The sequence below is a fragment of the Acromyrmex echinatior genome, chromosome 1, assembly GCF_024713525.1.
Source record: "Acromyrmex echinatior isolate Ae372 chromosome 1, ASM2471352v2, whole genome shotgun sequence".
In the NCBI taxonomy this organism is placed as follows: Eukaryota; Metazoa; Arthropoda; class Insecta; order Hymenoptera; family Formicidae; genus Acromyrmex; species Acromyrmex echinatior.
The window spans coordinates 26079711-26104414 of record NC_141852.1 but is presented as its reverse complement, the minus strand read 5'-3'; the positions used below and the strand labels follow the sequence as shown (position 1 = coordinate 26104414).

Sequence of the window (24704 nt, the reverse complement as noted above, 5' to 3'; positions counted from 1 at the left end):
ACCAGCGACAAATACATTAGCATGTATATTTTAATTATGATGAAGGAATTTTTATTCTGTGAAGAAATTCGACAGGAACAAAAACTAGTTTTATCGGTAATACAGATGGCTCCATACTAATTTTGTTGATGAGAAAAAAATTTAAGCGCATTGTACAATGCTATTAGCAGCAGACTAATTTTTTTAATAATTATTTTTTATATATGTATATATATATATTTATGTTAATATGAATTATTAAAAAAAAAATAAAAATAAATGGAGTCGTCCAAAATGGCACGACAAACATGGCGAAGCTGATACTTTTGAATAAAAAAATACAATATAAAATGAGAAGTTATTGTTAACGAATGATTATGGAGGATGTAATGATGGAGTTTGATGATACGTTTTCGTGAAGAGGGGAGCCTCTTGAAGCGATCTAATCGGATCGGACGAGCAGCCAGGAGGTTGCTATAAGCGTTCTTGTCTCGAGGAGGGGCAAACATCGAAAGGGACGAAGAGGGTATGCTGTTCGAGGGAGTGGGAGAACCGGAGAAACCGCGACTTTTCGTATTGCGCAGCGTCATTCTCGTGCGAGTCTCTTCGCCGATCGCGATCTATCACGTCGTACTTCGGGATTCAATTTGAATAAAAATTCCTTTATAAATTACATTGCAAATTCTTATTCGAATACTCAACCGATAATTATCGCACCCTCGCAATCCGATAAAGAAGGGGTGGGTCGCGGGTGTTTTGTTTTTCCAGAGATTTAAGCTCTTTTAGGGATTCCCGACGTTCCTCTGATATTACCTTGCCGTTTCCTCCCTCTCCTCTTCTTTGTATTCGCAAAGCAACTTGGTCCCCACCCTTCGTTAACCGGCTGCTCCCACCGCGGGGCGACTTCCACGCAATATACCGATCTCGCAGCACCCACGGAGGGAAGTTGACGTGAAAAGAGGACGAAAGATCAGTGCGACACCGGGCTCGTCCGAGAGGTGAACCCTTGCGAATTATCACGCACCCGCGAAACGCTGTCGCAAACCTTGTAGACGCACCGTCTATATATAATAAAAGCGCTACAGTTTTTTTTTTATTCATTCGTGTGAACACGTACACGTGCGTACATTTTCACACGCGGGAATATATTGAACGCCGGACTTCCCCCATTAATAGCGGGCTCGACTGAGAATTTCGAAGCGGATCCGCGTTTTTGCCAGCGTTTCCATTCATCCCGAAGCCGACGCCAGACGCCGAACGGAGCAGAAGGAATCGTATATACATAAATATATACAGCTATACATACATATTTATATACGTCTGTTTGTATACTCGGAATTAGACAGTCTTCTGAGACCGGAGCGATCGGTACACTAATCAAACTCAAGAATGTCACACAATACGAAGGGTCTCGGAGTACCGGTGCACGGCGGACGAATACAGGTGAGTGATTTGATAATAATTCGTCATTGAATAATCTTATACTTAATTATCAATCAAATTTATAATTTACGTTTTTGTCAAAAATCCTAATCCTAAGATATGTATAGTAATCGTTGCGCAATTGATTAATTTTATGTTAAGTAAAAATTTACGCGGTTACTATCAAAGTATCGAGATATCGTATATCGCAACGCGCTGGATTTATTGATTTTACAAGCGAAGATAGGACAAAAAAAGTATATATTTTTAGAGACACTATTCCCTGAAGTGTACATTTCTTTGAAAAGAAGTCGCAGATCAAATATTTCGTAAATTATTTTAAATGCTATTTACAAAAGTATCAATATTTATGAAATAAAAATCGTACAGCAAGAATGTATAACAGAATGTTTTTTTATTCGTTCTTGAAAATAGATATTAGTAGATAATATATTAGCATAATATAATAGTATATTATTTAAAACAATACCTTTTAAAAGAATATACTTAATTTTCTGTCCCTTGCATGTTACGATCTTTCTCGTGCGTCAATTCTTCAGCCGACTGCATTAAATCACCGTTAAATTACGCACCGCTAGCAGAATTTAAATTTGAATTGCTAATTACAAAAGACAGTACAAAAGTTGCTTAGTTATTTCACGGCATTGACATAAACGTGCATTTCTTATCGCATGTATACGATCGCAACCACATGGCGCGGCTGCGCGTAATATAGTCCCTGAAATGTCAGTGACGTGTACAATATATATAGTATTACTTAAGTCTATTCAACCTACTTCTACTCCCACACTCTGTGCACTTTTTGTGCTTAAAGCAAAATAGATAACGCAGTCGAAGCGAAAATGAGGAACAAAAAATATACAACGACTACAAACTACGACGCCAAATATTGCTATAAGCATTAAGTAATTCAATTGTCGTGCAATATTGATAAGAACAAATCACGCAGGAAGATTTGATTCAGGTAACGCATTTCATTACGGATATGCGCAATTTGAAACGTCACGGGCGATTACGCACATTCTGCATATGTAGACAGTAATATTGTGTAATTAGGTGAACGCATTTAAGCGAAACATCAGGAGATCCGTTGACATATTGTTCTCTGCGATTATTTCGCGTTGTATTCGATTTTATGAAAATTAATTCTAATGTATTAAAATTTAATCAAATTTACTGAATAATATCTAATGAGACGATTATTTTATTTTATTAATTTACCTATTTTTAATATTAATTTAATCGGAGAATATTAAATTATAAAAAAAATATTAAATATTAAATATATCAAATTTATAAATAGATTCCAATTAATTATTATATATACTTATTATTATATATAATTAGCTGCTATATGTTATATAATTCTTTGCTGACCGTTTCTTTATTTTAAAGTAAAAACTGTTTCAAGATAATTATAACTAATGGAGTTTTGGAATGATTCTAATTATCATTTATCGTCTAAACTCCTTAATGTACTATTTTATACGTTATGTAAAATATATATATATATATATATATATATATATATATATTAGGTGTACAAATAAGTTTCCGCCGTTTTTAATCAAAAATTAAGCATTTATTGTGAAAGAACGATACATAATGTTTTATTGATGTATTATAAGTCAAAATGTAAGTGCAAGTTCTTTTTGCGTTTGGCACGAATCTTCATTTAATAATGCTTCCAATTCCGCGTCTTCGTACACTTTCGGCCTTCCGCTACGTTCTTTGTCTTCGACGTCAAATTCACCGTTCTTAAATTTTTGAAACCATTCACGACAACTTCTTTCACTTAAGGCAGCCTTACCATATGCTTCTACAAGCAATCGATGAGCCTCAGCTGTAGATTTCTTCAAATTAAAGAAGTAAATCAAAAGTTCCCGCAAATGATGTTTATTCGGCTCAAAACTCGGTATTTTCGCACAAAAAAAAATATATGATGCTGATGCAAAATCGCTAGTATTTCAAGGTTATGTTGTTGACAGATGTCCAACCTTACGATATAATGTTTTATATCAGACAATTTTAACCATAGCTTGCTAGTGGCGCCGTCTTTTGTCAAACGGCGGGAATTTATTTGTACACCTAATATATACGTACATAATATATATGTGTATGTATAATAAATTGATGACGTTGTTAAGATAAAGAGATATACAACATAACGCAATGTTGATACTTTGTTATAACGATTGTGAATTTCCTAATATTTTAGTTATCTCCTGAGTCATCGTGAAATAAAACGTTTGATAAAAATTGTTATTTCTCGAGAAATCATTATCGCGGTCGTTCTCTTTCAATTAATGCAACACATAATACACAAAATGTAACGTGCGTCATTCATTGCCACATATTTTTTTGGAATTGAAAAACGTGCCTTATCGCAATTTATCTGTTTCATCGCGACTTTTTTGATTCTATAATTCGGAATGCGCTCTATCAACGCCATTTGTTTTTGATGACATCATATAGAGTCATATTCCATTATTTCAATATGATAAACGCACCGGATGTTCTCACCATTTTGAAAAAAAAAACTGTGCTGAGAATTTGCATAATAATACTGTATACTCATATATGTATATATACATGTGTATTTCGCCATAGAGTAAAATAATTTTCTTAGCATTAAGATTTCTTTAGTTTGGCACTTTTAACGAACACGAAAGTTGGCCATGGCGTAAAAGTGTATTTTTGATCGACCTTTGCATCACGCATGTGGCTATTTAAAATTTCAATAATATTTAGCTTTCCATGATTATGTGTCAGCACACGTAGACCTTCTTTGAACGTCACTCATTTTTAAATGGGACGATTTTGATGTAAGAAAGATAACATCTTTTTGTATTTTTAAAGTTATTTAAGTTTAAATTTAAAATTTATTCAAGATTATTGTCAGGCAAATTTAACGCAGATGGGGTGCAGTATTATTTTTCTATTTTGTTCATTTCAGTTCGGAATGAATAAACATTGTCCTTTTTATCGTCTGATCGAATGTCTAGTTTCTGTTGTGACCCCGATCGATTGCCGACGAAGGTGGTTTTCCTCGAGACTCGCTGGCCGTGCGTTGACTTTGTATCGGCGATCGATGCCATGTAGCGAACAAACCGTCTGCACAACAGTAGTCTCACAGGTTAAATTTAACTCGAGAACGGATTGTTTTCACGTGATTGTAGAAATTGTGCTTTCTTGGAAATATTTCAAATATCTTCTCTCTCTCTTATAAGCTAGATTTTTATATCATCTTTTATATTGTTCTTTATATTGATTAAAAACTTAAAATTTATTACGATTTTAAAAACAATGTATATTATTGATTTTATTACGGATAAGCAGTTATCAGTATGCTTGGATCGAGTCTCTTGGAAATCTTCTATTTTTGTGATGAAAGATTTCTTTATAGTAACAGAATTCGTAGAAATCGACATTCACGTAAGCCTTTCTACAATCTTCATGGTTCCGATTAGTTTTTATTCATATATTTCTTCTGCCGTTCTGACACCGACACCAAAATGGGTTTCTTCCTTCTTTCGTAATCGAAACTAGTTTTTTTTTTAAATTACACGTTCCTCCTTTCTCCCCAAATTGTTTAACTTGCTCGGTCAATCGCTTCGTGACGTGTCTAACGACAATGGCAAGTGGCACGGCTGCAGCTACGTCATGGAAATTTCCCGAACTGACACCTTTCCTCTTCCTATCTTTCTCAGTTTCTCTTTTTTCTTCTCTCTCTTTCTTCCTTTCGCGTCGTGTTTCCCCTTCTTCCTTCCGTTCTCTCCCTACTATGTTTCTCCATCCCCTCTTTCTGGCCCCGTTCGTCGGTTCCGCCGCTATTCCAGCAAGTCTGGTACGTCCTGTATATTCTTGAGCTGCTTGGCAACCTTGATGATTTTGGCCAGTCGTCTGACACTCTTTTTCACTATCTCTTTCTTGTAATTGCCTTATTTTTCACAGATGATTACAAAAAGTCATAAACACAGACGCCGCTCAATTTTCAACATCAATTTTCAGCAAAGAAATATGTCGGTTCTAAATACGTCTACCAAGGCACGACCTTGACTATTTATATTTCCTTACATTTTGCAGAGTACAGTTTTTTTCTCTCATTAAAATTTCGTGAAACGCTCCAATTAACTCGCATTAACTGCTTAAACTTCCGTTCACGGAATAATTGCAGATCGCTGAGAGATTTGCAATTTTCTAAATGTAGTCAAATTAAAGATGAAGTGATTATTTTTTAATATATTTGACACACATTTGATGAGATGTCATCATTACGTTAAACATGTTTATTATCGAACATAATCGTGCTATAGATATTTATAATTCCAGTACACGATTTCTGAGTACAAATTATATAACCATGAAACAGTTCAGAGAAACGGTTCAGAGTAGGGATGATTCAATCCCGCCATCGCCGCCAGTATCAATACGAATCCATTTATTTCGCGCTCGCGATTAAGTTTTCTGTGTGAGTGCACGTGTCGTCACTGGAAACACGAGGCGAGTGTTCAGTTGCTAAGCTTGCGGGAGTTCAGTGGTCTGCGAGGAATAGAAGTCACGCGAGTTGTCTCGAGACACTATACTGGGTGTCTCAAGGAAACTGAACCTTTTAAAACAAGACGAAGCAACGATAGCGATCTGTGCGAATCGTTGGAAGAAGAGAACTCGCTACGTAGAGAGATCGCGAAATAGGCTCAACCTTTTCACATTGGCTGTTACATAAGGACCAGACCAGCCGAGATTAGTCATTCAAACGACGCAGACAAAGATATAAAGATCAGATAATGGGCAAAGAAAAAGATGACGGAGATAAGAACTACCGCAAATCGTTCTGAGTGTATAAAATCATGTTTAATGACTTTAACTCAGCGTCTATTATTCTTTTAACGTTTCCGCTTCTTCATTGTCTCCAATGACAAGGCATAATTGCACGAATTTGATTCGTCCGGATCGTCACGATTTGGCTGAACCACGCAATCGGATTAAGAAGGTCAATGCTGTTACCAATCAGTTCAACGGCAACATATATATGTATTGCGCACATGTATGATGTCTATATAACTACTTGTTCACTAAATTTTATTATTAGTAAGATGAATCGTTCACTTATTCCTCACTTAAAAAAAAGTTTTTTTTATACGCACATGTGTATCATTTATTTTTAATTTAGAAAAAAATCAATTTTAATTAAAATTATTAATTTTCAAATAAAATTATGATTAAGAAGGGTTCTTCATAAATTTTAATTCATCGTAATTTCGGCTTCAAATTCTAAAAAAAAAAAAAAAAAAAAAAAAATTAAATGAAACTTTGAACGTAATCATGCGAATCCGTATTCTCACCTTCGCATAATTTGAGAAGCACTGCCATGTAATACATGCGTACGTAATTCAGGGGCAGTAGCAGAAATGAGAGTGCGAGGCTCCCACGCGGGTGCAGCCATGCGTAACGCACCGTTTGTCGGGATGAGGATATGACGTTGCTGTCAGATTTGTCAATTCGTTATTTCGCTGTCGCCGCCGCGCCGACGGCTAGCTGATTCGCATTAGAGATATACATATATAGAGATGTACATATATACATATCTATATATACATAGATTATATACATATATAGATGACACGCGGCATATATATAAACGAGACGAGAGAGCGGCAATCACATTCAGACTGAATCTCGCAATTCGTTGTTATTGTGGCATTGAAGTCACATGCTTTGTGCCGAAAGGCAACGCAAAAAAGCCACGACCTTTAATACGTCGCAATTTCGTTCAATAGAGAACCCATTACGCCGATTTATGATTCGGGACTTGCTCGTTAAGACGAGTTTATATTTGGCTATAGTCGTTTTTATTGACAGTTGAACCGATTAAATCTTTTTCAACGATTCAATTGTAGATAGGTTAGCGAGGTTCGAAATATCTACCGGAATCACTTTGTCACGTTCCATCGGTCTAGACTTTAATCACTGAATGGAGGTTCATCAAATTTATCAATTACGATCTCGTAACGTATACTTCTATTTACTGCTAGTTAAAAGATTGACGTTCTTTGACATAAAATTTTACATAATTAAATAATTTTGTAAGAGCTTATCTGTAATTATTATTAATATTTGTATTATTTATATTAATAGTAATACACTCTCTCTTGTACAACAGATATTATAAATTCACATACAAAATAGTATTGAATTAATAATGATTTATATGTATTTTTAGTTTAACATATGTTTATATTTTTGTCAAATTAAAATAGCAGCTAATCACTTTATTTGTATTATGGTTGTTAATATTTCTTTAAGGATCGATAATTTACACCACAAAGCTATTTATCTTACCTCAATAATATCAGATTCAAAAATTTTTTTAAATATTTTCTTTCTTTAATATTGTGCAAATTTAGATTAGTTAGTTGTATCACAAGGAGCAATTTTATTGAAAACAGCAATCGTTAACAAATTAACAAAGAATAAGTTACTTATAAATAAATACAAATAAATTGTTAATCAAAATAAATAATTAATTAAATAGGATATTTGCTGTTTTCCTTCGATATAATTTACAATAAAAATCTTTCATATCTTGTCTTAAAAAATTTTATTTATAATCTTATAACGATTTTACCTAGATATTTGTTTTATAAATAAAACAAGCTAAGATTCTTGGCGATCTTTATGCCTCATCTCATAAACGACGCAAAAACTCTTTACGTCATATCGTTTATTATGCACACTCAAACAATACCCGGAAAAGTAATACGCCAACAGACTGCAATTTGCATGGTTGCTCAATATCAGTATACATTTAATGACTGTCACGAATTTAGCTGTTATCTCGTGCCGGTGTTTGCTCGAGGAATTGTGTATGTATATTTTGCCACTAATGACACAACGATCGTGCACGATTAGCCTTCAAGGCCTCGGCCGCTTGGCTCCCCCATTTCGATATTGCTTTTATCCCTTCCTTCTTTCCGTCACTGATTAGGCTACCCTACGTCCGTGATTACTTTTTGAGGTTTCCGCTTATCGCGTGATTAGTGCTACAGCTATAGGTCTGTTTTCTGTGGCTGAACCAATGTACACTTTTGCAACTTAAAGTGAAATAGGGATATATTTGATATTTGATCGAAAGCGAGAAAGAAACTTTTAGTGCAGTCTAGTGGTGTAGGAACAGAAAACAGACCTATGTCTCATTCATTAACAGAATGTTACGTGTTTCAGAAACGTAGGAATATTCCCACTTCGTTATTTGCATGTCGTTATATAATCTTTAAATTTTATGATAAATGATTTTTATTCCGATTTTTTTTAATAAACTACTATTTCTTAAAGTCTGGATCTAAGAAAAATTCATCCTGATGCGTACAGTATGAGAAAAACAAAAATTTAGTCTTAATTTTGTAATATTGAAAAAAATTAAACGTTCTAATACAATTGATTAAATTATAACTATATTATCAGTTTCATAATTGTTGTCATTGCTACTTTCGATTTTTATAAAGCAGCTATTAAATCTGCAACAGTCTGTAATAAAATGGTATCAAAACAGTTACATGTATACCAATGACTACATTTAATTGTCAGTCTCACTCACTCTAAGAATTGACAACGAGAGAGCGGGATAAAGTTTCTTTGCGCGGCGCAAAAATCTCTCCTCGTTTCATCGCATGGAGAACGCGTCATTTTCGTTTCGAGGCGCCGCGAGGTAAAAATAGATGGCGAATTCATGCACGAGGCCGACCTATCCAGAGGTGTGTAATTGAAAAGAATGGCGGGGAACCGCTGGCGGGTCTCCTCTGTGGTTGCGTCGTCGCGTCGTCGAGACGATCGGGTTTATAGATGTTTACCGTGACCGGAGGATACACCGCAGGATATTACGCGTAGACGCTGCGCTCGATGATACCTCGGTGCTTCGCGACGATATATTTCCCAAATATTCAAAATAAGCATTGAAAAGTGAGTCACACGGAGACTTGACGAATTTTTGACTATACAAAGTCGTAAGAAATTTATGCACGCAAAGTTCGGATTTTAATTTTATGAATTTTTAATGTTTCTTTATTTGAGAACTATTATTAGCTTTCATATTTTAGGACTTTCATCTTGAAATGATCTCAAGAGTCTGCTATGTATATTGGCTTAAACGCAATGAATATACATATTTGCTTACGTAATCGTGACGTATTATATTTAGTTGTCAACTTCGTAACATAAAAAAATATTTGTAAAGATATTCGTGAAGAATCGAGAGGAATATTTTTGTACTCGATCAATAAGTTACTTAAATTGATAAATAAATCGCATTTATTCTATGATTAACGTTTCACGTATATTTTTAGATTCGACAACATTGAATGCAGAGGTCCATCAAATATAATAAATTTTCAGCTATGCTCTAAATGTCATTAGGTTCATGCTGTTTGCACGTGCATTCGTTATCTATCGACACTAGTCTAAAGTCCAAATCATCATAATAATCCTAAAGTGAAATGGCGAGAGAATCATGATACAATCATATTTTAAGACGCATCTATTTCTGAAGCATAAGCATTGGTATCTAAAAAATATTTTAGTATCATGGGACAAGGAAAATAACGTCGCAGCGTCTAGGATTGGTGCAAAAGAAAAGATTTACAATTGTCTTTCAGTTTATTTAAAACAATAATACATACAATTTTCTCTTTTTTTTTTCTTTTAATTTATGTCGTTTTTATTCGTACATTGAAAAAGAATTCATGAAAAATTTGAATAAATATTTGTTTAGATAGTACCAATGAAATCATTTGTACTTACAGTAAATAAATATTTATTCAATTCAAAAAAATTAAACTTAACCCTTCGTGATTACACCTCTTGAAAATTTTACGTTGGTTACACAGGGGACAAAATGATCCCAACATTTTTTTTTAAATCACAATAATTACTGAATATATACTCTAATTGTAGAATATAGAAATGCAGTGGCTTTTTAAAGTTTTTAATTTTAACAAAATTTAAAAAAATTGCAACTGACATCCAAAGAACAATAAACGGTTGAAGATGCAAAAAGGGTATTTTAAATTTTTGGATAAATGGTAATAAGTTTAAGTCTCGTTTTAAAAAATATAAAGTCTCACACACTTTTGGAGTCCCCTGAAGACCCCAGGTGACTACGAAGGGTGAAATTTAAGTATCATTTATTAAATCGAATAAATATTTATTTTCTGTATATAAGCAAATGAATAATTTTTTTTTCAATGTACTTGGTACAATGCGTTGCATTTTTGTTAGATACGAATAGATACGCAAATTTTCCACTTTTCCTCGTGCAATGAATTGTTAACGAACCAAGCGCCACGTATACTAATTCGCGAGCCAAACCGTGAAGGTGGCTGACGATTCGGAACCCCGTCCGTCACGTCGTTCAAACAGAATCCTGTTTAAACCTGGTTAGCGGTCAGATGGCCGGCAAAGACGTACATACGGCTCACGTGAGCAGCGATCGCGCGTCGGTTTGCTCTTCCTATTTTCGTAGCCGTACGGTATATAAAGAACCCGTCCTCGGAAGACGTCGCTGAAAGATTTGGCAGCAGTAACCGCGCTTTTCTGCGTCGCGCGCGGCGCCGTACATAGAGCGGATCTCGAGTAGCGGACGCTCTATCCCCGCTCGCGGATAGAGCGTCCAGTGTTAACACAGGGAGGACACTCAGTTTTAGTCCATCCGTCGGCATTCCGTGGACATTCGGTCGTCGTCGCGACGCCCGTTTTGCACACGCGTCGGTGCGTCGATTTTCGCGTTCTTCACCGGACGTCGCGCCGCAGGCGGGGCATCTCAAGATAGATACTCCTTGCCCTCGCCTCTTCGACTCGCGAAACGAACGCGAATGTGAACGAAGACCCAAACGTGGATGACGTGATGCGTTCGCGATTATCCAGGGAGATACGTTCTTCTCCGAAAGGAAAAAAAAATCCTTTTCAAAGCGGTACCGCACGAGCACTCTGACGTTCCCGCTCTTCGCGGTCTGATTTTATTCCTTCATCGCGTGGCACGTTCCTTCGAACTGGAGATTTTTATCTATTAAGACTACTGGCCGAGTGTTGACGTGAATTCTAAATAATACTAATGGATAACATTTGGTGCAAATAACATTTGTCTTTCTGCGGAGTCTGAACGGTGTTTATCAAGACTAATAACATTCGTCATTCGTAAGGTGGAAAAAAAAGGCAAAATGGGGAACATCGATAGCTCTCACGATGTAGAAATGAACTCACTGTCGATGATGGCAGCAAACGATCGTCCCCATATTATGGTGAATACAAATTATGTATTATTTTGGAAAATAATTAAGGTAATTTAATTGAACGAAGAATGAAAACATTATTCGCTGCAGCAACGAAGTGTTAAGAGAATTCAAAAATGCATTTAAATAATTTAACAAACATAATTTTTTATGAGATAATTAATTATTGCAACAGTTACTTCGATTCTTAACCTTTTTTTTTTTAAACGAGTTAATTTCTTTGCAACGTGTTACGGCAAAAGCCATTCGTAATTGATTTATCGAAGAGTTGTCACTGTTACGTCAGGTCGACAACTCGATCGTAAAATCCGGGAAGCCACTGGATAAAACACGCCAATAAACAACGGAGCGTCTCACATATACAACTCGATGCATCGGACATGCGAGGCTACGCATAATCTAAACGATACAAACTGACCTGTCCCAATCTGCTCCCCTCCAAGAGAGACAATTACGAACGATCATCGTCCCGGTGTATTCAAAAGTATTCATCGCGTTCGCCGATAACGCGCGTTTATTTCGACCCATTTAATCCGCGCGCGCACCAGTCACGTGCTTTCGCATCGGCCAACGCGATGCGATGTTCGATGTTCGTAATTCGTTCGAATTAACTCCGACCCTCTTGTTCTGTTACAGAGAACGCCAATGCGCCCGATGATAGCGGAATACGAGCCGAAGAAGCAGGGTGTGAAAACAGAACTCTCAGACGTGGTGCTTGTCAAGTAAGTCTGAAAATTCCGCTAAAGAAATCAACGCGAACGAACGGCTCAACGATAGTTGAGCGCGTTTACTATCTGCTACCACGACCAATCATCACCATTGCTTTCTTGCCAAACCCAAATGCTCAAGCAAACGTGAGTGAGAACAAACCCGAGGATCATATATTGTGCATTTACGTTTTTTCGTTAATCTGTGTACTCTATACCCATTCTCTTGTGCTATACTATACATATATATATATATATATATATATATTACTATGGTTATATACATCTTTAATTGACCTTGCTCATTTCTCCTTTTTGTTTTTTTTTGGTTCCGTTGTTTTTATCGTTAAACTATTCTAATTGTTAGTATATTACGTACTAATCATGCATACCGCCTGATCGCTGACGTAGAATTCATAGCGTAGCTGGCACCAGGGATGCTTGATGGCCGCCTGCTGAATCTTGGACGACTGCGAAGTTGCTCGTTTGTGTTGCGTACAGATATGTATTTGCTTACTGTGTCATGTTCTTTCACGTCGTGCAAACACTGCGTATGAGAAATTCATTTACCTGAAAACTTAATTCTTAATTTGTTAACCCTCAAGACATAACGTTAGTTTGTGGGACCGTTATGTCGAAGCTTTATTTTTATTCCTTCAGAAAATTAATCAAGAAGTAATTTAATACTACTTTTAAGTGAACAATAATTAGAATAATTAACCTGATTCGCCAAACTGATATTATTCGTACTAAAAAAAAAGTGATGCTTTGAGGGTTAAAACTAATACCGAATGTATAATCTGTGAATCGTTTTAATCACCGTTATCTTGCCAATAAAATAAAGTTTTTCTCTTATCGGATAAACAAACGATGCTAAATATTAGCAATATGTCTATAATGAGATAAGATGTTATCTCGACTTGTCAGATAAACGAACAAATAGTCAAAAAGTTTCTCTTTCTATATTATGCACAAAATTATAATATATAAATATAGAGATCATGATTATCACACAAAGAACATGTTTGTTTAAACATTGTTTCTATCTTACAAATACGTTAGATTATTATTGCAATATAATAAAAATATATGCTTGATGGTAGCACCAAATTATTAAAATTGGTTGTCAATTTAATTCGCGATTACTAAAGTAGTTTTAATTGCGATTTTAGTCCGGAAAAACAATTCGGCGTGCAGTTTGAACAGACAACAATATGGTATATATGCAAGTACATATATAATGTATATTAGTAATTCAAGATTGAATTATTTTAAGCAATGAAGATCCAGCTTCAACCGTAGTAGTCATTTTAAATTTCTAGTATTGATTGGATTTCTCACAGATACGGTCTAAAATAAAGATTCTCTCTTAATATTTGTTTATAATTAAAATAATTTAATATTAATATAATATATATTTATAATTTAGATATATAAATTTAAAAGAAAATTATTTATTTTATTTTCTCTATGAACATTCTTTTTTACGTAAAATAAAATTTTTATTTCCCAAAGTATGATAGTCATCAATAATTTCTTTAATGACTAAGAGTTCTCTCTCTCTCTCTCTCTCTCTCTCTCTCTCTCTCTCTATCTCTCTATCTTTTTGGTTTAAATGGTAATCGATAAATGAGAAGAACGGCGATAAAATCGCAAACGTTCACTTCCTTCGTCGACTGATTTAGTAGTGCGGTCACTACGAAAATCTTTGGAACTTTTGCGCTCGAGACGAGACTCCTCTCTGCTGCCGTTTTACCCGTCATTCGTCGAAATCCGTTTACGCAATAATCTTCTCGCACATGCGAATTCTTATGACCTTGAAGTGGTTTACGCGCGGTCGGTTAATCTTTAACACCTTCGCGCTTATGCATTTATGTATTATCCCAGACTTCCTGCATTATTCTCGGTATCGCGACTCGTTCTGTTCTAATTTCACTAAACGGAATATCCGTATCAGTCAATTGCTCCCCAAGGCTGACTGATTTCTAATTCTATTTAATTTTCGTATTCTCCTCTTTAGCCATTTACGACTTTTATGCGTCAAAGATACGCAAATAACGAACGTAATAATATGAGACAAAATTGTACCTCTTTCTAAAGACACGGAATTAATAATTAAATTCTTAGTCAATTTAAATTGCGACGAAGATCTCGTGACCAATTTTTCTGACAATTTCGTACAAATAATAATGAAATATTAAGTCGTTTTAATCAAATATTAAATCGTAGCTACTTTTCTTCTTTATGTGTTATAAAGCAGGATATTATCTTAAACAAGCGATATTCGAAGGAAACCGTCCATTAAAAAATTCCATTACGTTGAATTAACTAAATCAATTTACATTTCTTTATCGTTTTCACGTGTATTCATATCTCATAATTTGCGACGAGTAACATCGGTTTTATTCGTGAGAAAAACGGCAACAGAAGGAGAATCGCTACGGTTCTTCTTCGTCGCTGATCGAGAATGCTTCGTGAAGAGGTCATGCGGTATGCAAAGCAGAATATATTCCCAGAGGATAAAGGATTTGTCTTTACTGTATAATATGTGCATTTATATGATTCCAGACTAGCGTATAAACTCCGGGCATAGATTCGAGCTCTATGAAAGTGCTCTGCGAATAATGAAAGAGAACAAAAAAAAAAGATACTATCGTTGAGAAAAAAAAAATAAGAAAATACGACACTGTCGAATCGCTTTTTTTGACACTTTAGCTCGATGAAATTCGCACAAAAAGACGACGCGACGCGACGTCGACGCGATGCCGACTTGGACGCGACACAAAAATATCATCGGACGGTTGCAAAATCCGTGGCCAAGAGCCGAGATGTATTGGCATATCGATTCGGTGATAGATCTGTATTGACGTGCGTAAAAGCGAAAACAAAAATATAAAAAAAAAAAAAGAAAAGTACAAAATAAAAAAAAAACGCTCGGCCAAGTGCGAAAGGCAAGCAAAAAGGAGGCTTGTTAGTCGTCGTACTGCGTCGTGGCGCTGGGCGTCGCGGTGATGCAGTGCGGTGGTTTGCGGCTGCCCCTCTGTATGTATTATGCCTGTAACGCGACGCGTTGAAACCCCACGGTCACGTTGTAATACGTGACGACCGGATACACACAGACTCTAATCCCGGGGGCTTTCTCGACAGAAAGTTTCGCACGACTACGGGAGAGAAACTACCGCACCTAAAAGACATGGGTACCTATAATACCTAAACACCTATACCGTCTTCTTCTTCTTCTTCTTTTTTTTTTTTTTTAAACAAATCTATTACACGAACGTGCATTACTCAGTTCTTTTTTTCTCTGTCTCATACACACGTGACACGCGCTCACACACCCGCACATACATACAGCACATGTGCGTATACATACTTGCGTACAGAGCGATTATGCGATACTCGCGTTTTCGATTGGCTGTAGGTCGGTGATAGAAAATTCCCCGCGACTTATGGAACGTCATTCATGAAAGCGAAAATATGTCTGCATGTCTCGAATTAACCGTTAATTATTAACGTACCGACGCGACGTATCCTTCAGAATTATCCATCTACCTGCTATCGTCCGATTTTTCAGGAATGAAATCGTGTGTTTGTGATCAAGCATGAATGCGGAGAATGCGGAGAAAGAGGCTGAGTAACGCAAGCTGTCGTTTATCGCGTAATTTTACAGAATGCGCAAATTCAGCATTTACGCTATTATCATCATGAAATTTTAATAACAAAACGATATCGCTTTGCAAAGCCTTGCTTGAAATTCCAACCGGTGATTGCGATCTGAGTCATCCGACTCAGACTAAATGAAAATGCTAAAAAAGAAAATGTTGCGTGTAAAGAGTTATGTGTTAGATTATAATCAGCGATGTAGTCTAACAATGAGTCATACGATTCGAGTTTCACGTTCATGTTGGCGATAAAACGATGGTTTGCTACGCTTTTTTTCTACATATTCTAGAGAGATCTGGTGGAGACGCGCCGAGAGAAGATGTGGTAATGTTGAAAGACATAGTAATGAAAAAAACAATGAAATATGAATGAAATAATTGATTAAACACACATGTCGTTTTACACAATTTTCTTGTTCTTAGAATATTCATTTTCGACACAATAATGAATAACTCGTAACTAATACTCGTAATTCTAAATACAGTGACAGCTTTTGTAAAATTCCTAGAATACAAGGCGATTCGAGACAGATTCAAAATACAGATTTCAATGGATTCGCAAAGATCTAATTGTAAATAACCGTTTGCAATGGCTTAATGTGTGTTTAATAAATGCGTAAAGTTGTGTTAGAGCTTATATTTGCCTACAATTTTCTCTCGGTACGAACGGACGGAGACGCAGGAGGAGTAATTATTTGAAAAATTCAACGAATAGATTAAGTATTCGCAGAAATATTTGCATTATTCAAACATATAAATAACATGGAGCTTGTCCATCAATCTAGGAGATGAAATCTACATAATCGTTGCAATTTATTTAATTACTTAATAATCGTCCTTACTTTTACATCTACTAAAACTTCCATAGTATATAAACATTTATATAATCATTCAAAATATATTAAAAATTAGTTTATTTTTTCTAATCATTTGAAAACAGAAATATTAATTTAAATTAGGGTGAAATTCTATAATAATTGAAGAAAATATTCTCCTTTTTACGATACGATAATATAAATTGGATATTAAACGGAGAGAACATCTTTTTCTTTGTGCTCACAATCAAATGATTTTTTGTGCTCTTCGATTGGACGTATTACATATTTCGAAATTTTTTCCAATGCGTCTTTTTCGCATTAATTGCTTTGTGCATTAATATCGCATACTGCGCCGAAAATTATTTGGCTTAATCGAAGTCGCTTTTGATGCAAGGGCTCATAACGACTTAATAACGTCAAACTCAAGATGAGAGCACGGATGAAATCACCGTCGTTAAAGACACCAAAATCCCTGCCTCTCACTTGCGTCTCGCGCCCTGTCTGCGCCTCCACTCTCCGTCTTCCTCGGCATGCGAGCGTGCAAGAAAGAAAGAAAGAATCCTCCAGCTCCTCCCCTCCCTCCTCTTACCACGGCACACTCTCATTATATTCCCCCTTCGCCTCAAGTCGTGATGGAAATCGCGGGCACGAGGAAAAACGCCGTACCGTGCAAAACAGAACCAGGTCCCACGTAACACTTATATTCCACGTGCAAAATATATAAGTAAATAAAAAATATATATAAATGTATGGGGATGTCGTAAAAATTTCCATTGCCGTTTCTTTTTTCATCTACGCACTCTTTGAGGTATCAATAACTTGACGACGGAAAAAAAAAATCAAATAAATACACATTTTTTTCTCCCAGCTCTATAATTGTCATAATTAGATATTTCGCTCGAGCTTCCGACAACTGAGGGTCAAATAGTCATAGGTCAAATAGTTGGTAGATGAAAGAAACGGCGACATCCTTGCGGGAACACCCTGTATATATATATATGTAATTTACGTCCCATTCACGGAAATGGTTTGCCATCAATTACGGTGCGGTATGCTAACGCCGCCGGTTTTGCAGATACAAGTGCGAGAAAAATGACGTGCCCATTACGGTCACGAATGGCTCGACCTTGCCGCTCGTGGAGCGACCGACCGACGAGGAGGCCGCCCTTTATGACCCATTCGAGCATCGCAAACTCGCCCATCCCACGTCGGACCTCGACACGCTCATACATCTACTCAAGGGGAGCCTGGGCACGGGCATACTCGCAATGCCGATGGCTTTCCGTAACGCCGGACTCGCCTTCGGCCTCTTCGCTACCTTCTTCATCGGCGCAGTCTGCACTTACTGCGTTCACATCTTGGTAAAATCCGCCCATGTCCTGTGCAGGCGGTTGCAGACACCTAGTCTGGGCTTCGCTGACGTGGCCGAAGCGGCCTTCCTAGTGGGGCCCGAACCCGTTCAGAAATACGCCAGACTTGCCAAGTGAGTTTATTCATGGAAGACGTTACGTTTGCGTTTTATTACCAGGATCATTTAGAAAATATATAACACGACAAATTTCATTATCACCATTTTTTATATGATATCCTCGATATATATATACGTCACGTTGTTATTCCTGTTTTCTCTTTATTTTATATTATTCAGTATATACACTATTTAATATCGTTTCAGGGCAACAATTAATTCGTTCTTGGTGATCGATCTGGTTGGTTGCTGTTGCGTGTACATCGTCTTTATTTCGACCAATCTCAAGGAGGTCGTGGACTATCATACGGAAACAGATAAGGATCTGCGAGTGTACATGGCCGCGTTGCTGCCATTACTCATCATTTTCTCTCTTGTGAGGAATCTCAAATATCTCGCGCCATTCTCAATGGTGGCAAATGTATTAATCGCCACCGGTATGGGTATCACCTTCTATTATATTTTCAACGATCTGCCTTCTATCAGCGACGTACCAAATTTCTCTAGCTGGTCTCAACTGCCCCTTTTCTTCGGCACTGCCATTTTTGCCCTCGAGGGCATTGGTGTTGTAAGTACACTCATTTCTTTATATCGCTATACCACAATAAATTTTAAGTAACATCAGACGCAAATGAAATACTAAAACTTTATAATTTATAGCAAAACTTTTTTAACTTTTCCAATATGATGTTTACAAGTTAAAAAAAATTATTGACAAAAGTTAAAGTACATTGATTTTGATTTTTAATTTTAATTTTGAAGTTTGATTAGAATGCGATTATCGCAGTACAATCACATGATGAAGATAGATATTACGACACTGCGCATCAGAAATAACTTCGCATTCAGTTGCTAGACACGTTCAGACACTTAACGGTCGCGTTCGATTGTTTCAAGTATCGACACGCGTAAATCAAACGGCACGCCTTGCTCTGTGCGTCATGGAATATTTCGTATATTTGTAACACGTACCAACTTGACGAACAAAAAATTGCATTAACATTCTATAATATCTGTCTCTGACAGAAATTAAATCATCCAAGTATAAAAATTCTTAAAGTAAACGTTATTTAATTTTCAATAAAATACAGAGAAAATATTATTATAGAATCTATTTAAATCATATTTTATACTTTTTACGTTTTGAAATCTAAAAAAATATTTAAATGTGTTCTATATTTTTTACTTATCTTATATTGATAAAGTAGAAACTATTTACATGTAAACTTTAAATTTTGTGCCATCTTTTGTTTTCAATTCCATATGTATTTCATTATGTATCATCAAAAGTATCGAAATTTGTTTCTAGGTAATGCCCTTAGAGAATAATATGAAAACACCAGCGCATTTCGTCGGTTGTCCGGGCGTCCTCAACACTGGCATGTTCTTCGTCGTATTGTTATACAGTACTGTCGGTTTCTTCGGCTTCTGGAAGTATGGCGACAATACAAGGGCCTCCATTACGCTCAATCTTCCGCAAAGTCAGGTGCTGGCACAATCCACCAAGGTAATGATTGCTATTGCGATCTTCCTCACTTACGGACTTCAATTCTACGTGCCCATGGAGATTATTTGGAAGAACGCTAAGCAATATTTCGGCTCCCGGCGATTGCTTGGCGAATATTCCCTCCGTATCCTATTGGTCATCTTTACCGTATGCGTGGCGATCGCGATCCCCAATTTGGGTCCATTTATCTCCCTCGTTGGGGCTGTATGCTTGTCCACGTTGGGTCTCATGTTCCCGTCGGTGATCGAATTGGTAACCGTCTGGGAACAGGAGAACGGCCTTGGCAAATGGAATTGGCGGCTGTGGAAGAATATCGCCATCATTTCTTTTGGTGTGTTGGGCTTCCTCACCGGCACGTACGTCAGTATCCAAGAGATCTTGGAAGGCAAATGAGGCGCTGGATCCGGCGCGAGGAGCGGCTCACGAAGGCTGCTCGCGAATACTGCTCGTCATCCGACTGTTCGTCGGATGGCGAGTACCACGAATGACAGCGTGCTGGACGTCTCTTGCGCGGATGACGCGATGCTGTTAGCAGACAGGTCACCGGGTCCAAGACAGGGCTTCTCCTGGCTCCCTATTCCCGCGTCCTTCCTGTCGGTAGCACGATAACTGTGACAATAATGACGATGACGACGACAATGACGAATGATGATAACGACGAAGATATTTGTAAAAGTCTTTGCGTGATAGAACTTTCATTTATCATTTTCTTAGCAGTAGTCATTTCAATTAGTATTACGCGCATCGTGCACGATTGACGAAGCGCGAAATGTACGGTCGATCGGAGGAATTCGAAAAATGATTTCATACCGCGCGCATTCGGTAACTTATATCATTGTTCTCGCACAAGAATCATGTAGGATCAGCATTACTTAGCAAGATAGAGTTGTATTAGTTTGGTGCTAAAGTTATTATGCCTATCGAGTGAAGTTACAAATGTGTATCAGTTTCAAGACAGAAGTAATTTTATTAATAATTGTAACAATCATACTTTAATATACTTTTCTCTTCTGGGATATTATATTTTTCAAGACATTATTCTGTTTGCAATAAAATTGCGAAATTGTAATTCTATTTAAAGAAGAAACTTATAGAAACAAAATGGCAAGTCTTTGGCGATAATTTAGTATTTTTAGAAGCAGAATTTTGGCTGACAAATTTTTATATTTTATCTTACAATTATATGCATATAGTAGAATTAAAACGGAATATTTATCGTGTTCTTTAGAAATTCCAATCTGAATATTAACGACGAAAGTATAGTGTTTACATTGTTGTTTTACTCCTTTGCTTTCTTGGTCACTTTATTTAATTATGCCGCATCGGCCGTACGTGTATAGCTTTTTGCGGATTTTACAACTGCAGGACGGTTTTCTAGAATAGCGTACGCAATTTCCTGTGGCCGTACGTATACCTTTGTATATGTTTATTGTCACATATTGTGTATATAAATACAGAAACAATCATATTTTGTAAATGACAGATGGGAACCGTACGCCTCAGTTATTACGTGCTTATTCGCTCGATCGGATTATTACTGTAAGTTTACAGTGGTTTCAATAAGGTCACGTGGGCCGCATAACAGAGATTTCGTCACCTAACCATATAAGTGAAGAAGGTGCGTTCGCGTACAAGAATTTTTAAGTGGTTGATACAATTACGCACTTAAACGCATATAATCGATACGCTGAGTCAGCACAGAATCATCTCTTCTTTGCAATTTTACAAGGCTGATCGGACATCTCGATCTACCAGAGAATTCGCGTTTTGCGGCCCGCATATAAACACGCGTCTCTAAGACCTCTTCTATACGAAAATGAGATCTGTAAGATACTGCGTTCCGTGAGAGAGCGCCAATTGAGCGTCACATCAGTTTTCTAGTGTTGCCATGTATTTTTAGGAGAAATCAGTCGGATGCGAAATATTTGTAAAATATCAGCTAGTCACTTATATTTTTTAAATATTAAATTTATCATATTCTCTAATGTCAATCTATTACATAATATTATTGAAAATCATGTAAACTTAAAAAATATTTAAATCAATTTTTTTCAAACGAAAATGTTCTGTTAAAAATGTTATTCTACATGTTTTATTTATTTTTTCAAGTAGAAATATCTTTTTCGTAATACATATAATTAATATCTAAGTATAAAAACAAAACGAATAATTCAATCAGTAATTATTGGCTAACTTTAAAAACTTACACGATGGAAAGACCGATTTCTTCAGATGTGATGATCAATCGGCGTGATTCCATCGCAAATCGTTGGTCTGTTCCTAGTGCATGATGCACGATGATGTACAAAGAAGATTAATCCATTAAGAGTAGTAGGCAGAAAAGTGCGTAGGTGTAGTAATATCGTGATGCACGCTTGCTAGTCTGTAAGTAAGATCGCGAGGCACCATCACGCGTTATTTCGTCAGCATGAGCGATAATAATGTTCGAATTGATTCTAATGTCGGAAATGTTAGGGGAATGTCCAACACGATTAATTGTTAGCACATTAACTAAAGGGGAAGTAGAGTCGGAAGTAGAAGACGATTCAGATGTTCATCAATACGTTATCTATTGACAGGAAATGGTACAACAAAATTAGAGATCTTTTGAAAAATATCACAAATTAGAAAATCAATCTTTTATTAAACAAAATTGGAAGATACGGATATAAAGATGTAGTTTGGCTACTTTAATAATGAATTTGTGCGTTTTACACATTCGATAATTAGCAATAATTTCAATATATCTTTAGAGAATTTTTGTAAGATACACAAATGACAAGACTGCAAATAATTTTTCTATTTTTAGAAAAAGATTTATATACGTCACTTTTCATATTGGCCTACTTCAAAAGATCATTTTTTAAAGACAGTATTAAAGTTAGATTATATATATATATATATATATATATATATATATATAAACTATATATTTAGACCTCTGAGCGGTATCATCACTATCTTCATTAACTCTTTATTACGATTTCAGCATACGTATGTATCTTTTTCAAATTAAAAAGAGGTAAATATTTCAACTGATAAATAAATTGTGATAACTTACCGATGTTTCAGTAATTTATAAAAAAAGACTAACACGACAGATAATTTTTACATGTGATAAAATATTATTCAAAGTAAACGATGAATTGTTCGATAAATGAACATTTCAGGTAAAAGATATAGAATGGCATATACCAAATGTAAAAAAGATTTTAATTACATGAAAATTTAATATTAAATTGAAATCTGGTTCATATTTAAATTAAATAATTAATGTTAATATAATAATCACATAAGTATCCTGTAATGCAGCTTTACAAAAATAGATCCATGATGTTGGAAGAACCGAAAGATTTAGATTGGAAAATTTCTCTGTTCTTATAATAATAATAATGATAAAAGTAATTTTTTAAATAAAAAATATGTATATAGAAACGATGAAATAATATGATAAAATATCCCCTTCGAAATCCAGTCTACGTCCTCTAATAAAATTCTATTTTCGAAAAAGAAACATTTTGTAAGAGTAAATATACATGTTAGACAAATATCACAGGATACACGTAATTCGTACTGTTTTAATAATGCGCCATCAATTTTCAGAGAGTAGAAGGAATCGCATTTTCGACCGCGCAAAAATGAGAGAATAAAGCAGAATAGAAATTTTGTTGAATCTTGGAGTATATTAAACCCTCTATAGTAAATATACAGTGGATTTAATACAAGTGTGAGATGAAATTAAAAAGATAATAAAAAAACAACATATTGTAAAAAAATGAAGAAAGAGAATAATATAAGTAATGTGCGATAGAGAAAAAGAAAGGAAAGAGAAAGAAAAAGTAATACCAGATTTGGGCCATTGGTCCTATTTCCGGATTCCTATTCGTAGAATAAAAATGGGCACGCAATACGTAAGTCGTATCATTTTTGATAGGGTCGTATTATTTTCGTAATGATGCGCTCATTTTGATAATTTTTAAGATTTTATATAAGAGAACGTAGAAATAAAATGTAATTTTGTCCAGGCGAAAATTGATGATCGATGCATGGCGATTATTGCCAGTCTACTCTTTTATTAGAAAGAAGAACAATATATTCCTCATATATGTGTCTCGTTGAAAAGCGCGTGGCTTTTATAATTATTATTTTATATATATATATATATATATATATATATATATACATATTTACAAAATTTTTCTTTATTAATGATGTAAATTTATGTAATATGTAAAACTGTTTGTTAAATAAATCGACAAAATAGATTTCTACGAAATAATAATTGTTATTGCGTTCTTTGTTTTGCTTGCACAAAACCTAATATTTTTGTATTTATATATTAAGTATCTATTCACAATCTGTAGCTACGTGCTTCCAGAGCAATAATCACCGTGCAAATAGCGTATTTCTGTATGCACAACTATCTTGTGAAAAATTATTAATTTATCAATTTCATTAGATTTTACTATATTTAATACAAAATCCGTATGAAACGATGTTTTATACAATTTATACAATTTATGTCTTTTTTTAAATTGTTTAAAAAACTGAACAGAATAAAATTTATAAAAACTTGATTTTGTTTCCTTAAATTATAAACCTCCACGTATGTATCGCAATAAAAAAGTATGTACATGTAAGAAGCGCAATTTGAATTATGTAATTACACAATGTTGCATAATAAGCAAATTCCGGAAAATTTTACTTGCATATTGAGCCATTAAAGTTTAAACGTCCATAGAATGCGATCTATCGCACAATAATAATGCAATAATGTGTATACATAACAAAAATTATTTGTGTAATATTTCCGCGTGAGAAATGGCTTTAAAATCGA

General features: G+C 35.4%; 1 protein-coding gene across 2 annotated transcripts; it reads left to right on the top strand.

Annotated features, from left to right (window-relative positions):
* The first annotated feature begins 363 nt into the window (after window positions 1-363).
* Window positions 364-24444, top strand: LOC105144124 (proton-coupled amino acid transporter-like protein pathetic). 2 transcript variants are annotated; one of them, XM_011052823.2, is made up of 5 exons: window positions 364-1422; window positions 12342-12427; window positions 17968-18375; window positions 18568-18928; window positions 19670-24444. In XM_011052823.2, the coding sequence occupies exons 1-5, from the start codon at window positions 1369-1371 to the stop codon at window positions 20258-20260; spliced, it is 1500 nt and encodes a 499-aa protein (XP_011051125.2). In that variant the 5' UTR covers window positions 364-1368; the 3' UTR covers window positions 20261-24444. The 2 variants fall into 2 exon arrangements, with proteins under 2 accessions (XP_011051125.2, XP_011051124.2); XM_011052822.2 differs by lacking the exon at window positions 364-1422 and adding an exon at window positions 11004-11714.
* Window positions 24445-24704: the final 260 nt, after the last annotated feature.